The sequence below is a fragment of the Nomascus leucogenys genome, chromosome 3 (genome assembly GCF_006542625.1).
Source record: "Nomascus leucogenys isolate Asia chromosome 3, Asia_NLE_v1, whole genome shotgun sequence".
Lineage (NCBI taxonomy): Eukaryota > Metazoa > Chordata > Mammalia > Primates > Hylobatidae > Nomascus > Nomascus leucogenys.
The window spans coordinates 10,687,490-10,713,030 of record NC_044383.1 but is presented as its reverse complement, the minus strand read 5'-3'; the positions used below and the strand labels follow the sequence as shown (position 1 = coordinate 10,713,030).

At 42.1% G+C, this 25,541-nt stretch overlaps 2 protein-coding genes across 5 annotated transcripts in view; both read right to left on the bottom strand.

Annotated features, from left to right (window-relative positions):
* Nucleotides 1-25,541, bottom strand: part of LOC100602329 (uncharacterized protein C10orf88) — a 131,230-nt gene that overhangs the window by 5,593 nt on the left and 100,096 nt on the right. For all 3 annotated transcript variants that reach the window (XR_004028564.1, XM_030805981.1, XM_030805996.1), the window contains 6 exons: nt 5,767-5,981; nt 4,159-4,309; nt 3,587-3,804; nt 2,928-3,100; nt 1,458-1,849; nt 431-699 (listed from right to left, as the gene is read on the bottom strand). Coding sequence is in view for 2 of the 3 variants with exons in the window: in XM_030805981.1 (XP_030661841.1) it covers nt 431-699; nt 1,458-1,849; nt 2,928-3,100; nt 3,587-3,804; nt 4,159-4,309; nt 5,767-5,981 (1,418 nt within the window). In the remaining variant the exon portion in view is untranslated. The remainder of the gene's footprint in view (nt 1-430; nt 700-1,457; nt 1,850-2,927; nt 3,101-3,586; nt 3,805-4,158; nt 4,310-5,766; nt 5,982-25,541) is intronic.
* The window catches only part of FAM24B (family with sequence similarity 24 member B), a 30,547-nt gene continuing 20,882 nt past the window's right edge, over nt 15,877-25,541 (bottom strand). The window contains exons 2-4 of one of the 2 annotated variants that reach the window (XM_004087524.1): nt 22,421-22,554; nt 17,209-17,305; nt 15,877-16,222 (exon numbers count right to left, since the gene is read on the bottom strand). In XM_004087524.1, coding sequence (XP_004087572.1) covers nt 16,030-16,222; nt 17,209-17,300 — 285 coding nt within the window. In that variant the 5' untranslated portion in view covers nt 17,301-17,305; nt 22,421-22,554 and the 3' untranslated portion in view covers nt 15,877-16,029. Of the gene's footprint in view, nt 16,223-17,208; nt 17,336-22,420; nt 22,555-25,541 lie in introns of both variants that reach the window. The other variant, XM_004087523.2, reaches the window with a different exon arrangement.

The window sequence follows — 25,541 nt, the reverse complement described above, 5'->3', positions numbered from 1 at the left end:
ATAATAGATTGTCTTTTTTTTAAATAACTTTTTTCAAATAGGCTATTATGTGGAATGCTGGTTCATTTTGTTTTACTCATTTAGGAGTTAAAATACATTGCTTTTGATTCAATTATCTGCTATGGCATCTATAATAAGAAGTCAGGAAACTAAAAGAAACTTGTTTTTAGAGATGAGGACATTATACTTATATTCAAAATCCAAATGAATAATGGCAAACTATCAGTGTATCATATGCTTACACTCTACATGGTATGCATATTATCAACTGATGGAAATGAATACTAATCCTGTATACTTAAAATTCAACTTATTTGCTAAAGCTACTATTATAAATCTCTAAACTGTACATGCTTAAGAGTTACTGGATTTGAGCAGCATTTTATGAGCCATGATGTGCTTTTTGATCATGGAATAGCTTTTTTCTTACCTGAATTGCCACTTGCACTTCGATCCCTTTTCAGACGAATGGGTCCTATGATGGAATCTGTTTTCCATTTATATGAAGAAATGTCTCGTTTGCTTCTGGAGACACAACCTTGATTGCAGCGAGACTGGTGGTCACTGCTATCACATATCAAAACTTTACACTGCAGATACACAGAGCTCATACTTCTCAAGAATTTAAAGGCATTAAACTGGAATCTCCCATAGTGTCCAAATAAGGGATACACCTTACAAGTTTCATCTCGACTACATCTGGAACAGAATTTATGAACATGTTTAGAAGATACAGACAAATTCAGTCTTTTCCATACTAAAAAGTCTTCTCTCAACTAAGTTGTGAATCCAAAAATCTCTCTCAAAAGACAGTGTCTCTAGTTCATACTACGGTGAGTTAAGACTATAGATCTGATTCCTGGGTGAGATAGCAAGGTTCTTTCTAGCTCTAAAATTCCTGGTCCATATAACTTAATCAGAAAACCAATACTTATGTATTGGAAGTCAAACTTCTTTCCTTACGTGCTTATCATTAATGTATCAGTACGAATGACATAGTTAAAATCCAACAAATTGTAAGGAAAAAAGGAAATTGTTCCTTTCAAATAAGAACTTTATACTTTTTCTCTTAAGAATGCTGCATATGTTTTACTGATGGCATTGTATTTTAAAGATAACACACATGAAATAATCTAGGTTTTTGTTGAAAATAACCAAAACGTACAAAAACCAAAACGCAAATAGAGATTTTATCACAAAAAATAAATTTGTTTCTACCAGCAAATATTTTGTAAATACACTTAAAATTCTAGATATAAGCTGTGTCTGCATAAATGTTTAAATTATTCATAATTAGTACATAGTAACTATTTTATAAAATGATTAGAACAAATTTAATGAAATTTCATGTAGTGCTAGGAAAAATGTATATATATACAATACAAAAAATTACTTTATTGAAATTATTATTCCACAGGAAGGAATATCATACATACATCAGTTACATTAATACATACCCACTCTTGATTAGGTCATAGGTTGGAGATGCAAAGTCAGAGGTGGGAGAGGCTCTACAGGTATCAAGAAACACCACCAAATTTGGATCTGAGGTGTGCAGACTAACTTGAACAAAAAGAGTTTGGTTCAAATCCACATAATATGGTGATTCAAGTAAAGTCTTTTCAAATGAATTGGATTCAAAAAGAGCCATGCTGGTGTTATATTTGCCCAGTGCATTTTGATTTTGTATTACATCATTTTCTGTTATGTATATTATCTCCACTGTAGAATTATGTCCCATTTCACACTTCACAATAATCTGGAGTTGTTTCTGACGGGTGATCACTTCAGAAGTTGAGGATGCAGAAAAGGTGATTATATTGGTGTAAGTAATTGACTGATCTTCTACCTGCAGAACAAGATAGAATTCAATTTTTATATTTTAAGTCCAGTAATATTTTAGAGCATAGATGTGGATATCATTTGCAGGTACAGACATAATTTTCTTAAATCATGAGGTAACAGCTTTCATGTCAGAATACTATAAACCTTAAATGTATTTTATTGAAGAAATATTCCGGGAAAGAAAGAATGAGATGAGAAATACAGCTTGTATTAGAAAGACCTGAAGATAGAATCAGAATTTTTTTCAGTTACAGTAAAATCCATTTTGAATGCAAATTTCCAGTCTTAAAAAGACATTACACCTTACTATATATTGCCTTCCTTAAGGAGCTTTAAGTTAGTGTGGCTAACTGGGCAGTTTCCAAAATATATGTAGACCAAGGGTCTGCAAGAGGAAGGCCCTTAGCTGCCTTCCCTGGGGGTTCACAGTGTAATAAAGCCTGTGTGTTCATTTTTGGCAAGATATGATGATTTACTTCTGTCTTTATCAATTCCTCTGGATTAACTCCCATTCTTTTCAATTAGGTTATTGTTTAATGTCTGAGTGAAAAGTTTATGGTATGTATCCTAAAGAGACCAAAGGTTGAAAATGTTTGAAATCTTGAATGGGACTTCTAGAAAATGGAGAACAAATCACAAACTTCCAGTAATATCCTTCATGTTTAAATGGGTTTTTAAAAATGTTTTTCTTTCTGCCTTTAAAAGGAAAAGAAGAAGATCCTAAAAATTTAGCTAGATTTTCACTAAATACAAGGTGTAAACATTTTCTGCATTAAGTGTTACTGGTAGGCTATTAAGCCAACTGCATATAGATGTTCAAACTCTCTTTAGTGAGTTTTTGGAGTTCTTTACCTTCTGGGAAAGATAACCATCCCCCACTTATCCTGAAAATGAATGCAGCCATTTGGCAGCTATGTATGAATGGGTATGTGCACTTACATGTCTTCACATGCTTATCATGTGGTGAAGCCACTAAAATTTGGGGGTCGTTTGTTACGGCAGCTAGCAAGCATTACCCTGACTGCATTGCTCAACATGCACTCAGCATTTGACAAAATCCAGCTATCAGTATTTCACTTTACCTTTCTGATTGTACCACATCCATTAAGAGGGATAGAAAATTCCACAACATTTGATAATTTTGGTCTGCAAGTTGGGTCTTTTAGTTGTAAGTTATTCCCATTAGAGTTAAAAGCCTCTAGGTAGGATTTGCTTATAATAACTCTCATCCTGTCAGAAGAGCAAGTTAAAGATGCTGTCAGGGAAAAAAAAAAAAAAAAAAAAGAATGGTCATGTTTATGCCAGCTAGGAATGTTGGGTCTTGAAGAGCTACGTGTGCAAGTAAATATATAAACAGTCAAAACCATCTTGCCCTAAACAGTAATCATAAGTTTGAGATAGCCAAGCAATTGATTCACCTTTTACTGTGTTCATTGTGACCTTGTTTAGAGCTAGAATCTGCAAACCTGATGTTTTTAATTGTATCTTTGCAGAAGGAATTAAGGGAAACAGTCCATATTATCTGCATAAATCTTTTTTCAGGTTAATAAAATCATTAATTTCCTCTTGCATTAAGCAATGCACAGAAATGATTGTCAAGCTTAAGGTTATGAATATGTTCCCAACTATATGTGACATGCTTGCAAATAGGAATAGCCACAGGTAGGCTAAAAATTAACAGTTTCTACATATGCAATCTTCAGAGAGCTCAAAATAGCTAAGAACATAAAACATGACTTACTAGTGTTGATGTTTTCTGCATAAATTGAGGTGTAGGAAGCAGAAAAGCCCCGGTAAGAATTGGCATAATCTGTAGACAACACGACAGTCAGAGAGTTTGATGACGATTCGAAGGTGGGAGTCACACGGCCACAGACTTGTCCAATCAGGCCAGAGTTGGTGGAGGGGCCATCATAGATGGCAAGAAAATCAAATTTGCACTGTTGGTCTATTTCTAGGCTAGAGAATGAGGGCCTCTGGTGTAAAAGAGTTTCAAACCAATTCAATTCTATTTTCTAACATCCCAACAATCCTACTCTTAAGTGATTATGGATTTTTTTTTCCTTCAATGGTATCTCAGGTTTACGATGACAAACCTGGGGTTTTGATAGTCTCCGACAAGGACCTCAGAATCTTCAGAAAAATAGTCAACTTAGTTCAGTGGAATAGTATCACTGTTTTCCTTTCTACATCAATTCTTTGAAAAGTGCCCATATATGAGAATTACGTATGATAATTTCTCTTTCCCAAATCCCCCAGTTGCCAGGTGGGTTTACTGCATTTGTTCCAACAGAATTGGGCAGCAGTACTTACAAAATCTCTTTGAAGTTTAGTTTTATCTTGTAACCTTTCTCCACTTGTATGTGCCACACACAATAAGCCAGCTCAGGATGTGGCTTTGGGTAATTGGGGCTGGTGAAGGATCCTTCCAAGGTATCCAGGTAACCGCCACAGTCTGGAATAGCTGAAATGGATGTGAAGGTGGTCAAGAATGAACATCAAAATGGAGATTGCTTTTAATTTCTGTGTTGTGCATCAAGCTTAACACATCTTTCCTGAGTATGATTCCATCTCTATCTTTCCCATGGGTCACATATTGAAGTTTTCATCCTTTTTTATCATTGAAATTTCTGCCCACTGGTGCTGGGCAGAGAGGGAATCTTTATACTATTGCCAAACGAATCATATTAAAGTTGTGCTGTAAGATGTGTTGCATCTGGAAAGCCTCCCATTACCTGAATTGCGCCATAGAAAATAAAGTCACACCCTCCCTTGAAGGCTCTTCCTCACTCTCACCAGCTCAGCTTTCCAGTCTCATCAGCCACTACTACGTGGTCTTCTGTTCTATCCTCCCTTTCTTCCCATGACTCCTCGGCTGTCAGCTCCAGCAGAGGTGAGTCCTCTTCCCTGACTCCCACCTCCACCTACCCTCATCGTGCTATTGTTCAAAGCTCAGCTCAGAAACAGCCTTCATGAAGCAGCCTTTGGTCTCTCCTTTCCCCAGTAAGTACATAAGGAAGCAGCTGGACAGATGAAATGTGGAGAAACAATGCAGAGAGCTCTTTTTGGAGATGTAAAATGGTTTAGACTGGCTGAAGCCCAGGGTGCACGCCAGGCAGCAGCTAGAGGCAAGGCTTGAAAAGGTGGCCTGGGTCCAGCTTGGGAAAACCTTAACTGCTGCACTCTGGAGATTTGCTGGTACCAAGAAGTCAGTGGTTTTAGCAGGAGAGTGACATGGTCAGCTCTGGGCCTTGGAAAGAAATCCACAGTGGAACTCTCCTCATGACCCCACTCGCAGGTGTTCTTGGCATTCTGCTTTGGATCACAGTGGAATGTAGGTGCTGTGAATGCAGAGCCCTGTAAATGTAGCCTCCACCACCTGACAGTCTTAAATTTCAATGGTGAGACCAGAGACTCCCAGCATGCACTCTCCAATCTTCTTTGTCAGAATCATCCGGGGGACTTGTTAAACATGAAGGTTCAACAACCCCAACCAAGATCTAAGGAATCAGAGCATAGGAAGGTGCAGTCCCTGAAGAGGCATTGCAGAAGATACCAGGGTTACTATTAAACAGACTGAACGCAGAATCTCTGCTTTGGACTCTAACACAGTACCCCTCAATATGTAGCCATCTGATCAGCCCCTTGTCTCTGCCTCATCTGGGAGCTGGTTAGAAAGGCAAGATCATGTGCTCCATCCAGAACCAATGAATCACAATATCTGTGATGGGGCCCAGGATCTGTGATTTAACAAGCTCTCCAGATGATTCTCATGCACATGTAAGTTAGAGAACTACTGCTCAGATAGAGAAGACTCTGAGGGAATATACTCAGACTGAAGATGATAAGAACCCGGACAGAAGAGTGTGTAACCTGTGCTTGCAGGAGATGTGGGTGAAGGTTGTGTAAATGAGGACTTACAGATGTTAGGAGAGAAGAAGTAGTAGAAGACAAAGACAGTTCTTTGAATTCTTGCTGAGTCAGTAACTATTTGAAACGTCAATGTACTGGATGATGATTCAAATACAGGAACATAGTCGTTTTTACTGCAGACTTGCCCTAGCAGAGGCCCATTGCTGGAGGTTCCGTCAAAGACTTTAATGTTTTCACTTTCACAGCTTCCATCTGGATCAAGCCTGTGGACAGAACACAACTGTGGCTGAAGAAGTGTCACAAGCAAAGGGGTTTGCAGAGCAGAGTCAATTGCTCACCTAGGCATGTAAATTTACAAAGTGGTGGCACATCTGTTTTCATTTAAACCTCTCCAAGACCAATCACCAGCCCCACCATCCTCAACATCAAACCAAACTCTCAACTTTAATGGGCTCAGGGAGGTGAACTGCTTTGTCTATGTCTTGTATCAAGTAAATGATGAGGATGGGCCTGGAATCAGAATTCCTTTCCTTCTACCTATTTCCATCTCTTCTGTTCCCCATGTCCATGTAACTCTTTGATGAACCTTCTTATTTAGAATTGTTTCCCACTGACACTTGATATCCAAGGCTGTTGAAAGGTGAAGCAACTCTTCTTCTTCCATAGCCACCTTTCCCAAGGAAAAGCAAATCTTAGCATCTCCCCAGTTGCTCCTTCCTTCCCTTGTATCACCACTTCCTCATTCTGAAGGACAGTCCCATGCCCTGCACTGGACAGGACAGCCCAGGGTTTTAGTTTGCTGCGCATTCTGACAGGGTCTCCCCAAATATCCTCAGAGGACATATGTCCAAATTTATAGGAAGTAAGACAAGGGTAGAGAAATCTGGGTTCTCTTTCCACTTTAGTCACTTTCCACTAAAGTCACTGCTGTATAACTTTAGATAAGCGATTTAACCCTTCTTAGTTTCAGTTTTCTCATCTGTAAAATGGGGATATCACAGCTTACTTCTCATTACTGTGTGAGGTTTATAATATTCTGAATATGAAGCACCTGCCACAGGCCTGGCACATGGGTGTTCAATAGATGTTAAATGTTAATTTCTCACCTCCCTTGCTCTTCCCACACTTTCTCTTCCCCTCTCTTCTTACACAGCAAGAATAGCATATATGTTTCTCAGCAAGCATTCCAGGAAATTTGAGGCCTCTTTTGCTTCTTTGAAGGATAAAGTAAATTCCACTTCAGTGGTACAGGGCTATGGTTCTCAAAAGTGTGGTACTTGGACCTGCAGCATCAACATCACCTGGGCATTTGTTAGCTATGCAGATTCTCAGGTCCCACACACTCCATCTGAATAAGATAACAGAGACTCTGGTGGTGGGGACCAGCAGTTGTGTTTTAATAAGCCTGCCACATGCTTCTGATGTATGATCAAGTGTAAGAACCACTGGGACAGGTTTAAGAACCACTGGGACAGGCTTAAGAGTGGGGGCTCTGGAGCCAGGCTGCTTGGATTCAGTTCCTATCCCATTTCTATTATTTTTTAGTCTTGGATCTGGTAAGTGACTTCTCTGGGTTTTCTTGTCTATAGAATGGGGATTAGACTGCATCTGCCCAGAGGGTTGTTGAGAGGATTAACTAGAGGCATATAGGAAACACTGAGCGTCTCTGCAGGGCGGAGTCATGTTCTCAGCTTGGCCTCACACTGGGGTCACCTGGGCACTTATAAAAAGCACTTATAAATGTATACTTATTTCAAAATAAAAACTATAAAATAAAAAATATTGATGCTTGGAGTCTACCACCAGAGATTATAATCTAATCATATGGTATACAGCCTGGGAGTCTGGATGTGTGAAAGCTCCTCCACTGACTCAAATGCATAGAAAAATTTGGAACCAAAGTTTAGTGTTTTAAGGCCAAGAAACTGGAACTAGACCAGCTAGGTTCTAACCCTGGTCATGCTATTCACTATTTGTGTGACCTCAGACAAGTTCTCAACCTTGCTGTGTTCGTAGTACTATTATAGTGCTGACCTTGAAGGACCTCTGTGAGCCAGTGCCAGGCACACAACCATCATCATGACTATCAGCCATCATCCTCATCATCTTCATCATCACAATGGTTGTCAGTGTCACTACCACCTCTAGCAGCAGCTGAATTCTTTCTACAGAGAGTCCCCCTACCCACCCCAATGTGGTCAGAGTTCGATATCCCTTATTAGGAAACTAAAGCTTCTACTTACTGGACATAGGAAAAGATAATTCTGATGCTTTTGTTTTCTGGTCTTTCTATTGTCCAGGTGCAGTTCTCATTGGGATTGAGTTGCAGGATCATGGCTTTGTGGGTCTCTGCCATATTGGCACCCCCTAGACTGACTGTGCAGCTTGAATTGCCTGTTAGAGACCACAGATGGCACTGAGGAAAGTCAACAACAGACCCTTCCCCCTCCCTGAGAGATTATGAATCTACCTCTCACACGTAATATATATACAAGCAGGCAGGTAATTGTGGATGGCACTTAGCTTACTCCAAAGTAAGTCAAAAGCAGTTGATTTCTCCGTCTTGAACCCTTTGAGGAGAAGTATTCTTAACTTCTCTACATATAGAGACTATATTAGGACCCGAAGAAGGATGGTTTGTATTTTTAATAGGTTTCCATATGAACATGTGTCTATTTCTCTAGCATAAATACCTAGGAGTGATATCACTGGGTCATATGTTAAGTGTATATTTAACTTCATAAGAAACTGCCAAACCATTTGCCAGAGTAGCTGTTCTATTTCACAATCCAACCAACGATGTATGAGAGTTCCAGTTGCACCAGATTCTTGACAACACACACTATTGTCAGGTTTTTGTATTGCTTTGTTTAGCCATTCTAACAGATGTGTAGCAGCATCCCATCATGGTTTTAACTTGCATTGGCTAATGACATTGAACATCATTTCATGTTCTTATTTGCCTTCTACATATCCTTTTTGGTGAGTATCTCTAAGTCTTTTGCCCTTTTTTTTTTAACTTGGCTTTTTGTTTTTATGATTGGGTTTTGAGAGTTTTTTATATATGCTAAATACAAGTCCTTTGTTGCATCTGCAATTTGAAAATATTTTCTCCCAATCTTGTCTTTTCATCCTCTTAACAGTGTCTTTCCCAAAACAAAAGTTTTAAATGTTTTATAAAGTCCAATTTAGTAATAGTTTCTTTTATGGGTTGTGCTTTTGGTGTCTTGTCTAAGAACTCTTTGCTTAACCCCAGGTTACCAAGATTTCTCCTATGTTTTCTTTTTAAAAATACTATAGTTTTACATTTTACATTTAGATCTATGATCCATTTTGAACTAATTTATGTATAAGAAATGAGGCTTAGGTTGAGTTCATTTTTTGCATATGGGTGTCCAATTGTTCCAAGACCATTTGACAAAAAGGCTGTCCTTTCTCCATTAAATTGCCTTTGCACCTTTGTCAAAAATCAACGGACCATATTTGTGTGGATCTATTTCTGAACTCTATTCTATTTCAATTTTCTCTGTCTATCCTTTTGGCAAACCACACCTTCTTGATTACTGTAGTTTATAAGAAGTCTTAAAATTAGGTAACATGAATGTTCCAACTTTACCATTCTTTTGCAAAAGTGTTTTGGCTATTCCAGTTCTTTTGCTTTTTCATATAAATTTTAGAGTCAGCATGTCTGTATCTATTTAACATTCTTCCTGGGATTTTTATTGGAATTGCACTGAATTTATAGATCAACCTGGGAAAAAAAGGATAGTTTTTAAAAGACACTTGATTTCTAGAATGTATAAAGAATTCTTACAATTCAATAATTAAAAGGCAAATAATCCAATTTAAAATGGACAAAGAACCAGAATAGACATTTTTCCAAAGAAGATCTATAAATGGCCAATATGCACATGAAGATATACTCAGCATCATTAGTCATCAGGGAAATACAAATCAAAACCACAACGAGATATCACTTCACATGCATTAGGATGGCTAGAGTCACACACAGAAAACAGCAAGTGTTGACAAGGACATGGAGAAACTGGAATGCTTATACACTGCTTATGGGATTGTAAAGTGGTACAGCTGCCATGGAAAACAGTCTGGCAGTTCCTCAAAAGATTAAACATACAGTTATCATAACCCAGCAATTCTAACGCTAGGCATATCCCCAAAAGAAATAAAAACAAATGTCCACATAAAAACTTGTACACTATATTCATCGCAACATTAGGCATAATAAGCCAAATGTTCATCAATTGATGAATAAATAAAACGTGGTCTATCCATACATTGGAATATTATTCAGCAATAAAAAGAAATGAGGTACAGTCATCCCTTGGTGTCCACGAATGATTGGTTCCAGGATCCCCTGTGGATACCAAAATCCATGGATGTTGGAGTCCCTTATGTAAAATGACTTAGTGTTTGCATGTGACCTACACACATCCTGTACACTTCAAAACATCTCTAGATTATTTATAATACAGTGTAAATGATGTGTAAATAGTTGTTTACTACATTATTTAGGAAATAACGGCAAGGAAAAAAATCTGTACATGTTCCGTAACCAACCCTTTTTTTTTTCAAATGTTTTCAATTCATGGTTGGTTGAATCCATGAATGCTGAACCCACAGGTACTGAGGGCTGATTGTACTGATACATGCTACAATATATATGAACCTTGAAAATATTATGCTAAGTGAAATACCACATATTACATGGTTTCATTTATGTGACATATCCAGAATAAGTAAATTTATAGAGACAGAAAGTAGAGTACTGGTTTCCTTGTGCTGGAGACATCAGGAGAAATGGAGAGTGAATGGTAGTGAATACAGAGTTTCTTCATACATATATATACATACATATATATATATATATATGTCCACACAGAAACTTGTACACTAATATTCATCACAACATTAGTCTATATATAATATATAGTTATATATATTATTTTAGATACATTTATATATATATAAAACATTGGTCTATATATAGAGACTATATATATAGACTATATATAGAAAGACTATATAGACTATAGAGAGACCATATATAGAGAGAGACTATATATAAATATATATATAGAGAGAGACAGACAGACAGATAGAGTCTCACTCTGTTACCTATACTGGATTGCGATGGCACAATCATAGCTTACTGCAGCCTCAAACTACTGGGCTCAAGTGATTTTCCCACCTCAGCCGCCAGAGTAGCTGGGACTAGTCATGTACCACCACGCCTGGCTAAAAATTTTTTTTTTTTAATTTTGTAGAATTGAGGTCTCACTACGTTGTTCAGGGTGGTCTCAAACTCTCAGCCTCAAGCAATGCTCCCATGTCAGCCCCCCAAAGTGCTGGGATTGTAGGCTTGAGCCATCATGCTGAGCCTGAGACAGTTTCTTTTGGGGGTGAAGAATATGTTCTGGAATTAGATAGTGGTGATTGTTGCACAATTCTGTGTATATACTAAAAAACATTAAATTGTATACTTTAAAACGGTGGATTTTATGGTATGTGAATCATATCTTAATAAAGCTGTTATTAAAAAGGAGAAAGAAGAGAAGAAAAAGGGGAAGAGGAAAAATAACTGGATCCTAAAGATAAACTGTTAGCAGTGAAATTACCTGGTAAGGGGCTGGGCGTGGTGGCTCACACCTGTAATCCCAACACTTTGGGAGGCCAAAGCAGGTGGATCACTTGAGCTAAGGAGTTCGAGACCAGCCTGGGCAACATAGTGAAAATTTTTTTCTATAAAATTTTTTAAAATTATTTGGTAAATGCTTATATTTTTATGTACATTGTCAGATGGGCCCCAATAAAATTAGTACTAATTCAAAATCCCACCAAGATTTTGACTAATGGTCAAAAACCCCACCTACCTAGGAAGAAAGCTTAATTTTTATTTATTCTCCCACATACTCCCATAACCCCATCCATCCAGAAACAATCATCACTAAAACTTTGGTGTAAATTCTTCCACACCTTTTCCTTTCCTCTTCTATTTCTAGACATTCAAAATGCTTGAATGTATATATTTCAAACATAAGAACCATCATATTGTACACAAACTTCAGATCTTTTTTTTCTCTTAATGTGGTCTATGGACACTTTATAGATCAGAGTGATCAGAGTCTTTTTTTTTTTTTTTTTTTTTTTTATGAGACGGAGTCTTGCTCCGTCACCCAGGCTGGAGTGCAGTGGCATGATCACAGCTCACTGCAACCTCCACCTCCCGGGTTCAAGCGATTCTCCTGCCTCAGCCTCCCGAGTAGCTGGGACTACAGGCACACACCACCACACCTGGCTTATTTTTGTATTTTTAGTGGAGATGGGGTTTCACCATGTTGGCCAGGCTGGTCTCGAACTCCTGACCTCGTGATCCACCCGCCTGGGCCTCCCAAAGTGCTGGGATTACAGGCGTGAGCCACCGCCCCCAGCCATCATTTTTTTTTAAGTTGCAAAAAAGAGTGTTCCATTTTATGGATTTACCATAACGAATAATGAAAATTCATGTTGTAGTTTACAATTATGTAAGTGCGCATATTTATACATATATCTTTGGACACTTTTATGCTTATTTCCAAAACATAAACTCTTAGCAGTAAATTACCCAGTAAAATTGTATATGCTTTTGATATTTTTATGGACATTGTCAGATGAGCCAAATAAAATTAGAACTAATTTAAAATCCCCTCCAAGAGCATTGGAGTACATTTTTCTCTCAACTGGGGCCAACAGATATAAACACTTTGAAAAATTTTGAAAGAGGCCTCTTAAGAGAAGAACTTATCTGTTTTGGTGAATAAATCTGGTTCAATTTTCTTACCTTCAGCCTCTGCCATTGTCAACTCCGCCAAACAGGAGAGAATTAAGAGGGTCAGTGGCATAAGTCTTCTTACAAGCTCCATTTTGGCAAGGGGCTGGGCAGCCTTAAGGACCGACAGCTTTTATAGGCTCTGTGTTACATCAGCTTTCTGGACACCTCCAGGGAAACGTCAATTCCAGCCACGCAAGGGGTAGATTTGTGTGAGAATAGAGCAGCTGTGTGACTGGTTTCTTATCAGCATTCCCCACACTGAGGGTTCTCTCTCCCCAACTCCTTCCTGGAAGGGTTGCTCCCAGTGGAAGCTCTTTGTAGGGATCTCCAGCAGCTGGTTCCTAGCAGGCACTGAGTTATTTTCCATGAAACTGATGGGGAGCTGTGCCTTTCTTCTGTGCCTGCACATCACAAACAGGTGGCCTCATTGACATCACTGAAGTCTTCAGGGCTCTGCTTTGAGAAGGGAGCTTGTGGGAGAACAAAGGCCTGTGGGGCAAGGCAGGGGGTGCAGCACCTGGGCAATATCTGGGTCCAGCTGGGACATTCAGATGCCCTGCCAGGTGGCTGACCCTGTGGGGGAGGGGAAGAGCATAGAGGATGAAGAGAAAAAGAGTGCAGATCCAGATTCCCCCACAGCGATTTCTAACCAGTTATGTCTGGAGAGACTGAAGCAGGTGAATTAGTCTCTCGGGCACGGTGTTTTGCAGCCTAGAGAAAGAAATCCTAGTGTCCACAGTGAGACTGGGAGGAGCGAGTGGTGGTGGGTGGGGGCTGCCCTCTTTTCATTCATTCAATCAGTAAATACTACTTATTGATCTTGGGCCTAAGCAATATAGAATTGAATGTGAGAGACACAGTCCTGCCCTCATGAAACTTGTATTCTAAGTGGAAAGTTAGACAACAAAAATAAATGAAGAATTCAACTGGTGAGAGGAGCTACGGATACAATAAACAGGATGACTGCATAGATGGTGTTTGCCTTGGGGTGGGGAGGAAATCTGACAGTGAGAAGGAGGGCATCTTGAGAGATGAAATCTGAACAAAGGCAGAAAGACAAGAGGGAGGCATTCATGGGTGATCTGAGCTTGGGGGTTGCATCTTAGGCAAAAGAGAGGGCAAGTGCACAGGCCCTGAGGCAGAGACCAGGTGGGTACACCTACAATAGTAGGGAATAAAGAACAGCCTGGCTGATCATGAGTGGGAGGAGTGAGCTGGGAGGGGAGGATGGAGAGGAGCAGGTGAAGGTCAGATGGGGAAGGACCCATAGGGCAAATGAGTCTGGGTTTCACTCTAAGTTCAGGTGGAACACATTGAGTGGACAATGCCAGGACTGGCTACTTTCTGAAGAACCTTTGTGCAGCTCTGGGGAGGTGTGACACTCGTGTAGGCTGAGTCTCCTAGGGTGAAACCCTCTGGCTACCATCAGCCCCTCTGTGTTGTTCTGACTGTGCTGCAGTCCAGGAGGCCTCCCTAGGGAGAGCACAGTCCTACGCTGTGACCCGGGGGATCCATTCCTCGTTGGGCCCTTGCAGGGGAAAGGCAGCACCTGGGATGCTCAGGAGGAGCTTGGACACTCCCCAAGGCCCCTGCCTGGCTCTGCTCCATTCCTATCTGCCCACGGTGGCTGTGGATTAGGCAGGACTGGGTATCCTGGGGTGAGTTAGCAGGGCACAGGTGTTTGAGATGGGGAACCCTTCTGGTTACTAAGCACTTGCAGCTGTGTCCATGAATACCCACTCCCACCCTGGGCTTTCCCTCTGAACCCCTCTTTGTCACCCAAAGTCCCTAATCCATCTCCACTGAGTGCGAGAGTTTCGTGGCCACACTCTGTCAGGTGGCCCTGGTAAAGGACCCAGGCTTCCAGGTCCAGTCAGGAGAGAAGCCCCCTTCAGGCGTCTGGCAACCTCCTGGGGACCACGGGGTGCTGTGGGGTCACCCTGCATCATCTCACTGCTCCTTCTCTGTCACCTGTGCAAGTCCCCACTTCACATCAAGGACACAGAGCCTCAGATGAGTCAAGGGACTTCCCCCGGTGAAGGCCAACTTGGGATGGGAACCGGCTCCATAGGGCTCTAAAGCCCATGTGTGGTGCTCTGTCCTCCTGCTAATGGGGGTATCCTGAAGACCTTTGTCCCACCCGCCTCCCTCACAGCCCCTGCAATACCTGCACCAGGCATAGTCACCCACATGGGGAGGCCCTGGCACAGGCGTCCTGGGTCCAGGCACTGGGCCACCCACTGGGTGGGGTAGGAGGAGATTTGTATGTGCTCCATCTGTCAGAGGTTGCTGGTGACAAGAGAAAATCAAAGGCAGGGGACAGAGACAGTGCCCGGAAACTTAAGGGGGATAGGTGACCTCCAGCTGGAGGCTGCCCTGACTTGGCCTCTTCCCAAGCATGCTGGGGCTGGAGGCTCAGCCTCCAGGAGGTGCTCGGCCTCTACAGGGAGCTCCTCCACCCACATCTGGCCTGTTTCTGTGCCTAGATGTCACAGCTGTTTCCTTCACTTGTGATTTCTGTTTTCCTTTTTACCCCCTTTTAGTAGATTACTAAATCTATTACTAGCTAATAATTCTTTACATTCAGTATACATGTGATGGTCACAAGCAAGGGTTTAGTTCATGAGAGGAGTGGACATGGCAGTTACAGATAGGGAATCATACTTAGAAAGAGGTTCCAGGAGGTTCAAGGGCAGGAGCTGGAAGAGAAGGCAGCTGGGAGTAAAGTGGGGAGGGGTGCTTCCTGCCACCTGTTGTGGTCAGGGAGTCTGGGCTTTGGCCTTTGGCTGGTGGTTCGTGTTACAGTTGAAGATGTTGATGGCTGGATCAACACACATCACTGTTACCGTAATCCACGAAGCAGCCACATGCTCTGGAGATCTGGGGATTCCAGTAAGAAGAAACTGGTTTTCAAAAGGTCCTTTTGAGGTCACTGAGCTCAGGCCTATCTTACATAGGTCAGACAACTTTAACACAGGGAGGTCCTGCCTGGCTTCTCTCACTGTCTTGGATAAATGGATGGGCAACAGGACAGGTATCAGGACATGACACCATTTTCTGCGGTGGATGTCAACCATCCAAGCCCTCATGAGAGCTAAATGAACGACTCCAGCTGGACAAGATCAGCTGGGCTGAAATTGGAAATGTCCTAAGAACAGTGTGCATCTTCCTTCTTGGGTGGGAGATGGGCTGGACACTTTTATTCCAATTCTCTTTCTTCTGTTGCAGTGCTACAAGCTAAGTCCCCCACATTCCAAAGTGAGTAATAAATATATATAAACAAAGGATGTTTATAATTAACCATCAAAAAATATTGGCGGCAAGGAGGATTATTTTTAATAGTGTACATTTATTCAAAAGTATATAAAACAACACTGTAAATTATATCATCTCACATAAAAACTCTAGAACTTGATTTGAATAACAAAACAATCTACTAAGAAGTATTGCTCATGAAGATTTTTGTGCCCACCTTTCCCAAGTCAGAGGCCCTCATTTATGTCACAACAGCAAGGTGGCAGGGAATCAAAACTGGCACACATTCTACATCCTTCACAGCACTGCAGGGCAGGACAAGACTCCGTGGCAATGGTTTTGGCCTGGCTGTTCTTGGCCCACCACACCTTGTCTGGGTTGTGATTTTTTACAGCCACAGCCTCAGGTTCCTTTGCAGCTCTTGAGAAAAGACACACACAAAGCTCAGGCTTAGAATTTTTCTTCTCAGTCCTTTTGTTAGAACTGTTGGGGGTATCTGGGGAGTTTAGTGCTGAAGCCAGTCAAACATGAACACCAGCCCTACATTAAAGCTTTCTCCCCCCTCCCAAGTTCCTCTCAAATCCTTTCCTCTCCAATGATTGCTATAAATGTAAACTGAGGTTACAAAAGTAAGGGTGAGTGAATTCGCAAGCAAGGTCACCCAGCTGGTCACTGCAGGCCCCCAAGATGCAGGAATGATGGGAAGACGCTGCAATCAGCTGTGTTCCGGGCTCCGGGATGTGCCATTGTGTACTCCTTAGAATGGGGACACAATTGCATCTGACAACCAATCTCTCTGGTACTTAAAGGGTCTTCTCCTCAAAATATAATCTCTTATCTGACCTACCCTCCCTTGTCCACTGTCCCCCAAGTTTTCCACACGGTTCAGCTGTCCCTGAGATCTAGAGCCCCAGTCATTTTCCCCAAGGCCACCAGAAACAAATGGAGGAATACCCTGAGAGCTCCCAACTCAGGCAAGAAGAGATCAATCCAGCCCGTCCTCCACATGAGCACGAGGCAGAGCTCTTTCACGCAGCCTCCCCCACAGAGTCTGCAGCCTACAGTGCCCAGGACAGAGGGAGGCTTGGCCAAGGTGCTGAATTAAACACCTGATGGTAAACTTAGTGAGGTCCAGTGACAGCCAAGCAGCACTGATGCTCACAGGCCAAAGCTGAGAACATTCTACCAACCCCAGCCAGGAAGAAAAAAATAAGACTCTACCCTCAGCTGTCTTTTTGCTTTTACAAAGCTGCCTGTTCTTCTTGCCCTCACCCAGGGTATGGCCACAGCAGCAAGGAATGACCTTGCTCCAACAGGGAGCCCAGGTATCCCACTGAGGGAGTGTTATCCCCTTTTCCCCACGTGACTCACTTTAGTACGTTGTTTATTTTGAACATGTGACTCACATTAGTGCGTTGTGTATTTTGAAGTAAAGACAGAGCACGACAACTATCAGCAGGAGCAAGGCCGCCAGGATGCCACCAGCAATGACAAGCATAATCACTGTAGGGAGGTCAAAAGACTTCGATGTACCTAGGCAGATAAGTGCAAGCAAGCACTGAGCCCGTGTGGTCTCCCTCCCCACACAACCACTAAGCAATGCCAGTGTCAGGGGAAGAAGAGGAAACCCCAAACACAGATCCTTATGTGTGTAAAACACAAATATCTTCCCAGGGCGGCCTAGGATCCCAAGCTGGCCCAGAGATGGAAAAAAAAGAAAACAAAAAAAGTCAGTTTGTCAATGAAAAGGAATGGAAATGCAAAGTCCAGAGAGAAGGCTATCAGAAGGACAAGCAGTGGGAAGAATCTTTCCCTTTAACAGGTGTGATGTGCGGCTGGAAATAACAAGCGCGCCTGCAGTGGAGCTGATGGCATCACTCCCCAGCACCTGGGCCTCCTGAGCTATACTCATTTTCAGAGTCAGAAATGACCCCTCACTGGATATCAGGCTCAAAGCTCTTCTATGGAAATGACTGTTTCCAAATGTTACTGTCCCAACAATACTGAGAATATGCAAATCCATTTTGTAAATGATGCATGTTTTAGGAACTTTACAATTCTTCCTCTGACAACTGACATTTTTCCTCCTAAATCTTAAATTCTCCCAAGAAATCCAATTTGAGACAATAAATTAGTTTAACTTTCTGAAACTGGGAAAAAGTGAGTCAGGGGAGAAGAATAAACAATCTGATTGCCAAAGCATACTTACCACCTTCTAACTCTTCATGGCTGGATGAAAGCCAACAGTAAAAAAAAATTACAATCAAAGTAAACTTTAGAGAACAGGACATCTTATCAGGAATTTCTCAAACCTTTAATTTGAGAAAGAAAATTCTAATGATTAACATCCAAAGTTGAAGAGCTTGCTTTTAGAAGCAGTCTTCTAGCAGAGCTAGCAGAATAGATATCCACAATCTAGTTCCAACTTCTGTGCCAATCAGGACGCAGGCTGTATGACATCAACGCTCTGGACACCAGCTCTCTTTCATGGAGTTCTGAATTCCATTCCACTTCCAGATATATTTTAGCACCAATGGAAGTAGATATGCCTAAACACTCTCTTAAGCCATGTAATACTCAATCTCCCCTTTTCAGGCTTTGTTTCCCTCAGAGAAAAGTTTTAGTTAAGAGTCTGATTCCCAGAGATGCCACGTTATATTATTTTAAATGTCCAGTTTTCAAAAAAGCCTATAAGAAAGTATGGCCCATAAAGGAGTGGGGGAGCAATAACTAAAAACTTTTTCTGGAAGAAGCCCAGACATTGGCCCTACTAGAAAAGACTTTTAAAGTCTTTTAAATATGTTCAAAGGAATCCATGTCCAAAAAACTAAAGGAAAATACGAGAATAATGCCTCATCATAAAAAATACCAATAAAGACAAAAATTATTAAAAGAACCAAACAGAAATTATGGCACTGGAAACTACAATAACAAATGAAAAATTCACTAGAAGGGCTTAATAGCAGATTTGGATTGACAGAAGAAAGAATCAATGAACTTCAAGACAGTCGAGATTATCCAAACTGCAATACGGAAAGAAAAAAAAATGGGTAAAAATGAACACAGGACTTCTGGTTTCTGCACCAACATGTGAAGGGCTTGGGAGTCATCATTCCCATCCTCACAACAAGTAAAAAGCTGAAAAAAGTGACTGAATAAAAGCTGAATCAACAACTCTTAAGTCAACCAGAAAATTGAAGTCACAGGGCAAACAGCCACCCCCAAAACTAAAGAGAGAGGTAAATACAGAGAATCCCAGCTTAGGAGCAGAAGCCATTGCCAGAGCCAGCAACTGGTAAGAACACTTAGATGGTAACTGATGTCTTCCTGGATGATGAATAGGGACTAGCAGAATATTTAAAAACTCCTGAGGGCCCAATTTTGTTTTGTTTTGTTTTGTTGGGTGGGGGCGCACTTTCATGAGTCATATCTCCAGGAGCTCACCAGGTTCTTATAATGAAGACTACAGGAAAATTCCTTTCTGTTGTAGTCTCCACTGACACTGCACTGGAGGTGGCCTTATTACCACTGTGAGATAATAAAAGTCATGAAATTTCACCAAGCCTCCTCTCGTGCCACCCCAGAAGTTAAGTGGAAAGTTCCCCTATTATCTACTGGGTCAGAGAAGAAATCCAGATTCCCCAAGGGGTCTCCACTGAGATACCACAGGGGTCAGAGTTGAGTCTCTGCTCTTTATTCAGCCTTCTCTGACACCACCCCGGTGGAGGGGTGCTTTAGGAAACTTCTTTACAGCTTGGTAACAGTAGACATCTAGGCTCTCTACTCAGTTTTCGCTGGTGGAGTTGGGATAGGGCCATAGGTTTTTCTACGGTGTTTGCCTAGAATGCAGAAGCTATTGTCTAAAAGTTTTCTGTCTTGTTGAGTTGCCCATTTCCTGGTCTTTTGGCCAGAAAAACTAGTTTCTTGCTGGGGCTCTTTTGTCTGAACCCATTGGTGTTTCCAAGTTGCTCACTTCTTCAGCTCCAAGTTTAGGAATCTGAGGCAGAAGGCAAAACTTACGGAACTCACTACCATGCTATTACTTTGATCCCAAGGTCCCTAGCTAGCCTTCCTTCTTCTCGCCACCTATTCAAGTCTTATGTTTGTTTTATGTATAATGTCCATGGATTTTAGTTGTACTTAGGAAGAATAAGAAAAAGTATCTCTTCCCATAAGTGGAAGTCCCCCATATGGGAAGTTTTTAAATCAGTTCTCTGCTTAAAAGCCACAGCCTCTGCACCAATCCTACACTTGCTAAACCCTGAAAATGAGTATCTCCTTAAATTTTGTACCCTGGGCCCTTCGCATGTGTTATCCAGCCCATATCTCAACATAACATCTTTCCATCCTCATCTCCCTCTGCATTACCCCACACACCATGTATTTTCATGCCTCTGACCTGGTTAGATGGCTCTCCCTGTCCCTCGCCTCCTCTATCTGCTGAAATACCAATCCTGCAAGACTTCAATAAAATGCCATGTCCTTATAAAACCTTCACTGATTTCCACCTCTCTCCCTCCCGTGTTAGTTGCTCCTCTCCCTATGTATCCATGCCCTTTGTTTGTGCCTACATGGAAATTTGAATTGTTGACTAGGTGTAGTGGTTCATGCCTGTAATCCCAGCACTTTGGGAGGGTAGGGCAAGAGGACTGGATTGAGCCCAGGAGTTTGAGATCAGCCTTGGCAACATGATGAGACTCCATCTCTACAAAAAATTTTAAAAAGGAAAATGAAAATAAATTAGCCAGATGTGGTAGCAGATGTCTGTAGTCCCTACTCGGGTTCAGAGGGATATAACCCTAAATAAGCTTAGTCATCATTAAGGAGCTAGGCACTGTGGACCCTCCCCATGGGGGTGACTACTTCATCTCTCGGTTTCCCTCTATTTCTGTGGTTACTTGATTGCTGTTTGATAGTCTGTGGGCTTGTGCATTTAAAGTTTGCTTTTTCAAGGTGTTTGTGAGCTCCATGGGGGCAGGAGCTCTGCAACCCTAGGTATCAAAGAACTTAGAACCTATTAGGTGCTGGCATATGTTATGATCAATGACTGAAATCTGAATTTTGTCAATCTGGTACTCACTTTCTCTGACTGAGCTTCTAAATTTAGACAGTGCAGTGACTCAAACATAGCAATTAAACCCTGACCAATATTATTTCATTTATTAAAAAGAATGCATAATTTCTACATTGCTTATAAGTCACCAACATTTAACTACTTCCAATGTGTTTTAGTAATATCTTTCTGAGTTGTAATGAAGACAACCAGGAGGCAGTAACTAAAACCTCTGTTTGAAAGATGAGGAAACTGAAGCTCAGAGAGTGGAGGTGACTCCCTTGGGTCACACAGCAAGTCACTGGCAGCAAAGAAACTAGGACCCAGTTCTATAATCCTTCCCTCCATCTCCTGCTTCCAAAGTCCAATGCTCTTCCACCCCCAGCCTTCCTCAACCTTCTGAAATGATGTGTTGTTCCCCATTCCCGGTCCCCCTAACTCTATTATTCAAAGGCCGTGACTTTGGCTGTCAGCTGAAAGATCTGCAAATAAATCCCGTTGCATTTCACTGAAGGAAGGGGCTGATTTTTGTGTTGATGTTTTCATTCGAAGCAATATCTCACTGATGATTCACATGTGGTGACTGCTTAAGAGTATTGAGAGGAATGGGGCCATGTATTCCAGATGGCAAAAGGTAGGCAGCAACTGTGCTCAGAATCAGTGAATTCAACTTTGCAAAATGCGATTCCCGATATAGGGGCTGGCCTTTTCTCTATGGAAATTCTCTGTAATTCACATCCTCAAGGACTTTCACCCAAGTCAGTTATTTGCAAACTGCCCATCCTGTGACTAACACCTGAGTCAAATGGTTGCAAACACCCTGATGCCTGCTAAATTGCATCTCTGGTGACAGAAGGATCCTGGATCCGAAACTACATAAGCCTGTGAGCTCCCTACTTGACCCAGTTCCCATCTCTGTGCCTCCTCCACAGCTCCTTCTGCTCTGCTCCCAGGAAACTTATCTTTACCTTCAGACTCTTGGTGCAGATGGGGACCTTGCTATGGCCCTGGCAAATGCCATGAGAAGAGTTAGGTTTTGCCCCAGAGAGAGGATCTCCTTAACTGAATCTTTTGTTCTCAGGGAAATAAAGATTGTGGTGAACAACATGCAATCGGATTTTATGAACTGCCAAGGTTTGAAGACAGTTTCTGTGTCTTTGTAAAATCCAAATGGCACATTCTACTATACGTCCCAGAACCAGATTACACCTCTCTTCCCATCTCTGAAATTCCCATCCAGTCTTTCCCTCACCAAACTTTATGACTGTAAAATCAGTTTTAAAAGAACCAAAGAGAAAAAACTGCAAACTTAGTAATGGATTACCATGTTCTACCTTATCAGTGCCTGTCTAGGTGATCCATGCAGATCCCCCCGGAGGTGCAGGCACGATGAGGAAGGTCACAATCTGCCACGAACTGGGCTCTGGGATTTGCCCTCTAACTCACAGGCTTAACTCCACAAAATGTGACAAGGCTGAGTCTGTCAAACCAATCTCTCATTTCTTGGGAGGCATTCTTCTCCATACTCACATGATTCAAGAGAAGTAACAGTTCATCTTTTTTACCTGCATAAATAATGGCTCCTCTGCTCCAGGAAGGGCAAGAAACATTTCAAAAAGAGCTCCAACTTTATCATGTGTCAGACATCCCCTTGTCAGGCATCCTCCAGGGTCTTCCCCTCTCACCATTTCTAAGGCAACTGGTGAGGGGAAAAGAGAACAGCTCAAGTACTCTCTAGCTCAGGAAAGGGGAGATCATTCAGCTTGTCAGTTTCTTCAGTCTACAATGCCTCAGAGAGAGGGAGAGCTCAGCTAACATGCTGAGTTAAACACCCGATAGTAAACTCAATTATTTAAAGTGACAACAAGGCAGCGCTGACACACAGAGCCACCAGGCTGAGAACGTTTTATTTACAAGCTCATAGCCCCAAGCCAGAAGGTAAAAAAGCCAAGAGTGTACACAAACATTCCTTTGCCTTTCAACCTCTCCTGCTGTTCTTGGCCTGAACCATATGTGGCTGCCACAGCAAAGAATGCCCCTCCTGAAGCAGAGAGTGTCCAGGTATCCCATTTGAAGGGATGTCCCTCATTGTTCAGTGACTCATATCCTTGCCATGGCACATTACAAGAAGACACAATCAGCACAGGGGCAGCACCCAGGAAGAGACCAAAACCAACCACAATCTCTGTCCCAAGACCAGCAGTCTCACCCAACTTGTGGTGGCTTCCTTTGTGAAAAGCCAAATATCATCTATGAGGAGCTAAGCAGACAGTGCCAATTATGTTCCCTGTGTAGCAAACAAGCACCCCGTCCTGCTGTTCTTGACCTGAGCCATCTGTGGCTGCTGCAGCAAGGAGTGACCCTGCTGAAGCAGACAGTGTCAGCGTGGGGAGTCAGCAGTGCCTGCCTTCAAGGGGCAGCCTGGGGGAGGTCATCAAGCCCTGATTCTGCAGCTCAATCCCAGTGAGAATGGCCTTTGACACTGGAAAGACCAGATAGCAAAAGCATCTGAATATCTTTCCCACTTCCAGTGTGTTGAGGCCTCACTCTCAGTCTAGCCATGCTGGGGAGTCTCCAGGGGTCTCTTCTTCTTTCCCTCGGCCTAAATCAGGACTGCAGAGCATCCTCACCGGCCCCAAAGGTTCCTTCTCCAGCCCCCTGTCCCCTGAACAGACCCACTGCATGTTGCAAAGAGATGTAGACAGTGATTACAGATCGATCTTCATTTCACCTGGACTGAGAAAAATCACCCTGGGTTACTGCTGCTTCCCTCAGCCACTATATCCCTCCTTCCACTTCCCACCTCTAAACACCAGTGGCCTCATGATGTCCCTAAGCTGCCAGCCCCCAGAGCCAGGCCCAGCCCTGCATTTACATTTCACTGGATGGAAACAGAATTTGGTTGCTTGTGATTGTAGGAATGAGGTTCCTATTTCTTGCTGGCTAATAGCCCAAAGCCACTCTCAGCTCCTACAGGCCACCCACTCACAGGCCCTCTCACTCCAAGGCAGTTTACTTCTCCTTCCCAGGCTAGGAGTAAAGCCCCTCTCTGATGCTCCACCCACCTTCTTTAAAAGGGCTCACCTAATAAGGTCAGACCTACCCAGATAATCTCTACTTTGATTAGCTCAAAGTCAGCTGATTAGTAACCTAGACACGAGAGTGACATTCCATCATATTCGCTGGTCCAGCCTACCCTCTAGGGGATGGGAATATACAGGATATCTGCATGGGGGAGCTGGAATCATGGGGGTCATCAGAGAACTTTGCCTACCATGAGGTTACTATGTTCCACTTATAAAAGGGAACCATTTTGGTCCAAAACATGAAGCCAACGAGCTTTGCTGCAATTGAATTTTCACTATTCTTTCTTGCTATTACATAAGTCAGTCTTTACAGCAATAAATACTGAATTGCTATCTAATCCATTTACACTTCACAACTGGTCATTTCTCTTATTACATTTAAATAAGTTTATAAAACTCAAATTATCAATACAACGCTGGGAACCTTTACCTCTACTCCACAAAGGCAGTTTTGCTGTACTTGTGTATTTATGGTACTTATGTATCTGTTTCCTTGTATTTCTCTAGTTTTGTCATGTTCTCCAAAGCACTCATCATTCAAACTTGCCTCCAGTCACGTTTTGAGGCCTTAATGACAAGAAGAATGTTATAAACGCTTGAGGAAGTACAAACCCTTCAAACTCACATTTCTAGGCCTTAAACTGTCAAACTGAAGCTTTAAAAAGGAACAAAAGAAAACATTATCAGTTTACTTTTATGTCCCCTAAATGGGCTGGAAGTTCGTGTCAGTGCCTGCTGACCACCTGACAACTACTCAGGCACTGGCAAGGCTGGCTCTGAATACTCTGACGATTCACATGTGGTGACTACTTAAGAGTGTCACTTCCCTCAAGGATCTAGAACTAGAAATACCATTTGACCCAGCCATCCCATTACTGGGTATATACCCAAAGGATTATAAATCATGCTGCTATAAAGACACATGCACACGTATGTTTGTTGCAGCACTATTCACAATAGCAAAGACTTGGAACCAACCCAAATGTCCATCAATGATAGACTGGATTAAGACAATGTGGCACATATACACCATGGAATACTATGCAGCCATAAAAAAGGATGAGTTCATGTCCTTTGTAGGGACATGGATGAAACTGGAAACCATCATTCTCAGCAAACTGTCTCAAGGACAGAAAACCAAACACCGCATGTCCTCACTCATGGGTGGGAATTGAACAATGAGAACATATGGACGCAGGAAGGGAAACATCACACACCGGGGCCTGTTGTGGGGTTGGGGGGAAGGGAGGGGATAGCATCAGGAGATATACCTACTGTAAATGACGAGTTAATGGGTGCAGCACACCAACATGGCACATGTATACATATGTAACAAACCTGCATGTTGTGCATATGTACCCTAGAACTTAAAGTATAATAATAAAAAAAAGAGTGTCACTGTGCCCCTATGCATCCCTCTCCATGCACACCTGTTCCCACAGCAGATCACTCCTCCTGCATTCTTGAATGTGCACCTTCGGGTCCTGAAACAGGAAAGTTCTAGGAACTGGGGGAAGACCACAGAGAGTGGTTACCCAGGTAGCCCTTACTGTCTGTGGGGCACACAGAGCCTCTGAATCCTTCTAAACATGGTGTCCCC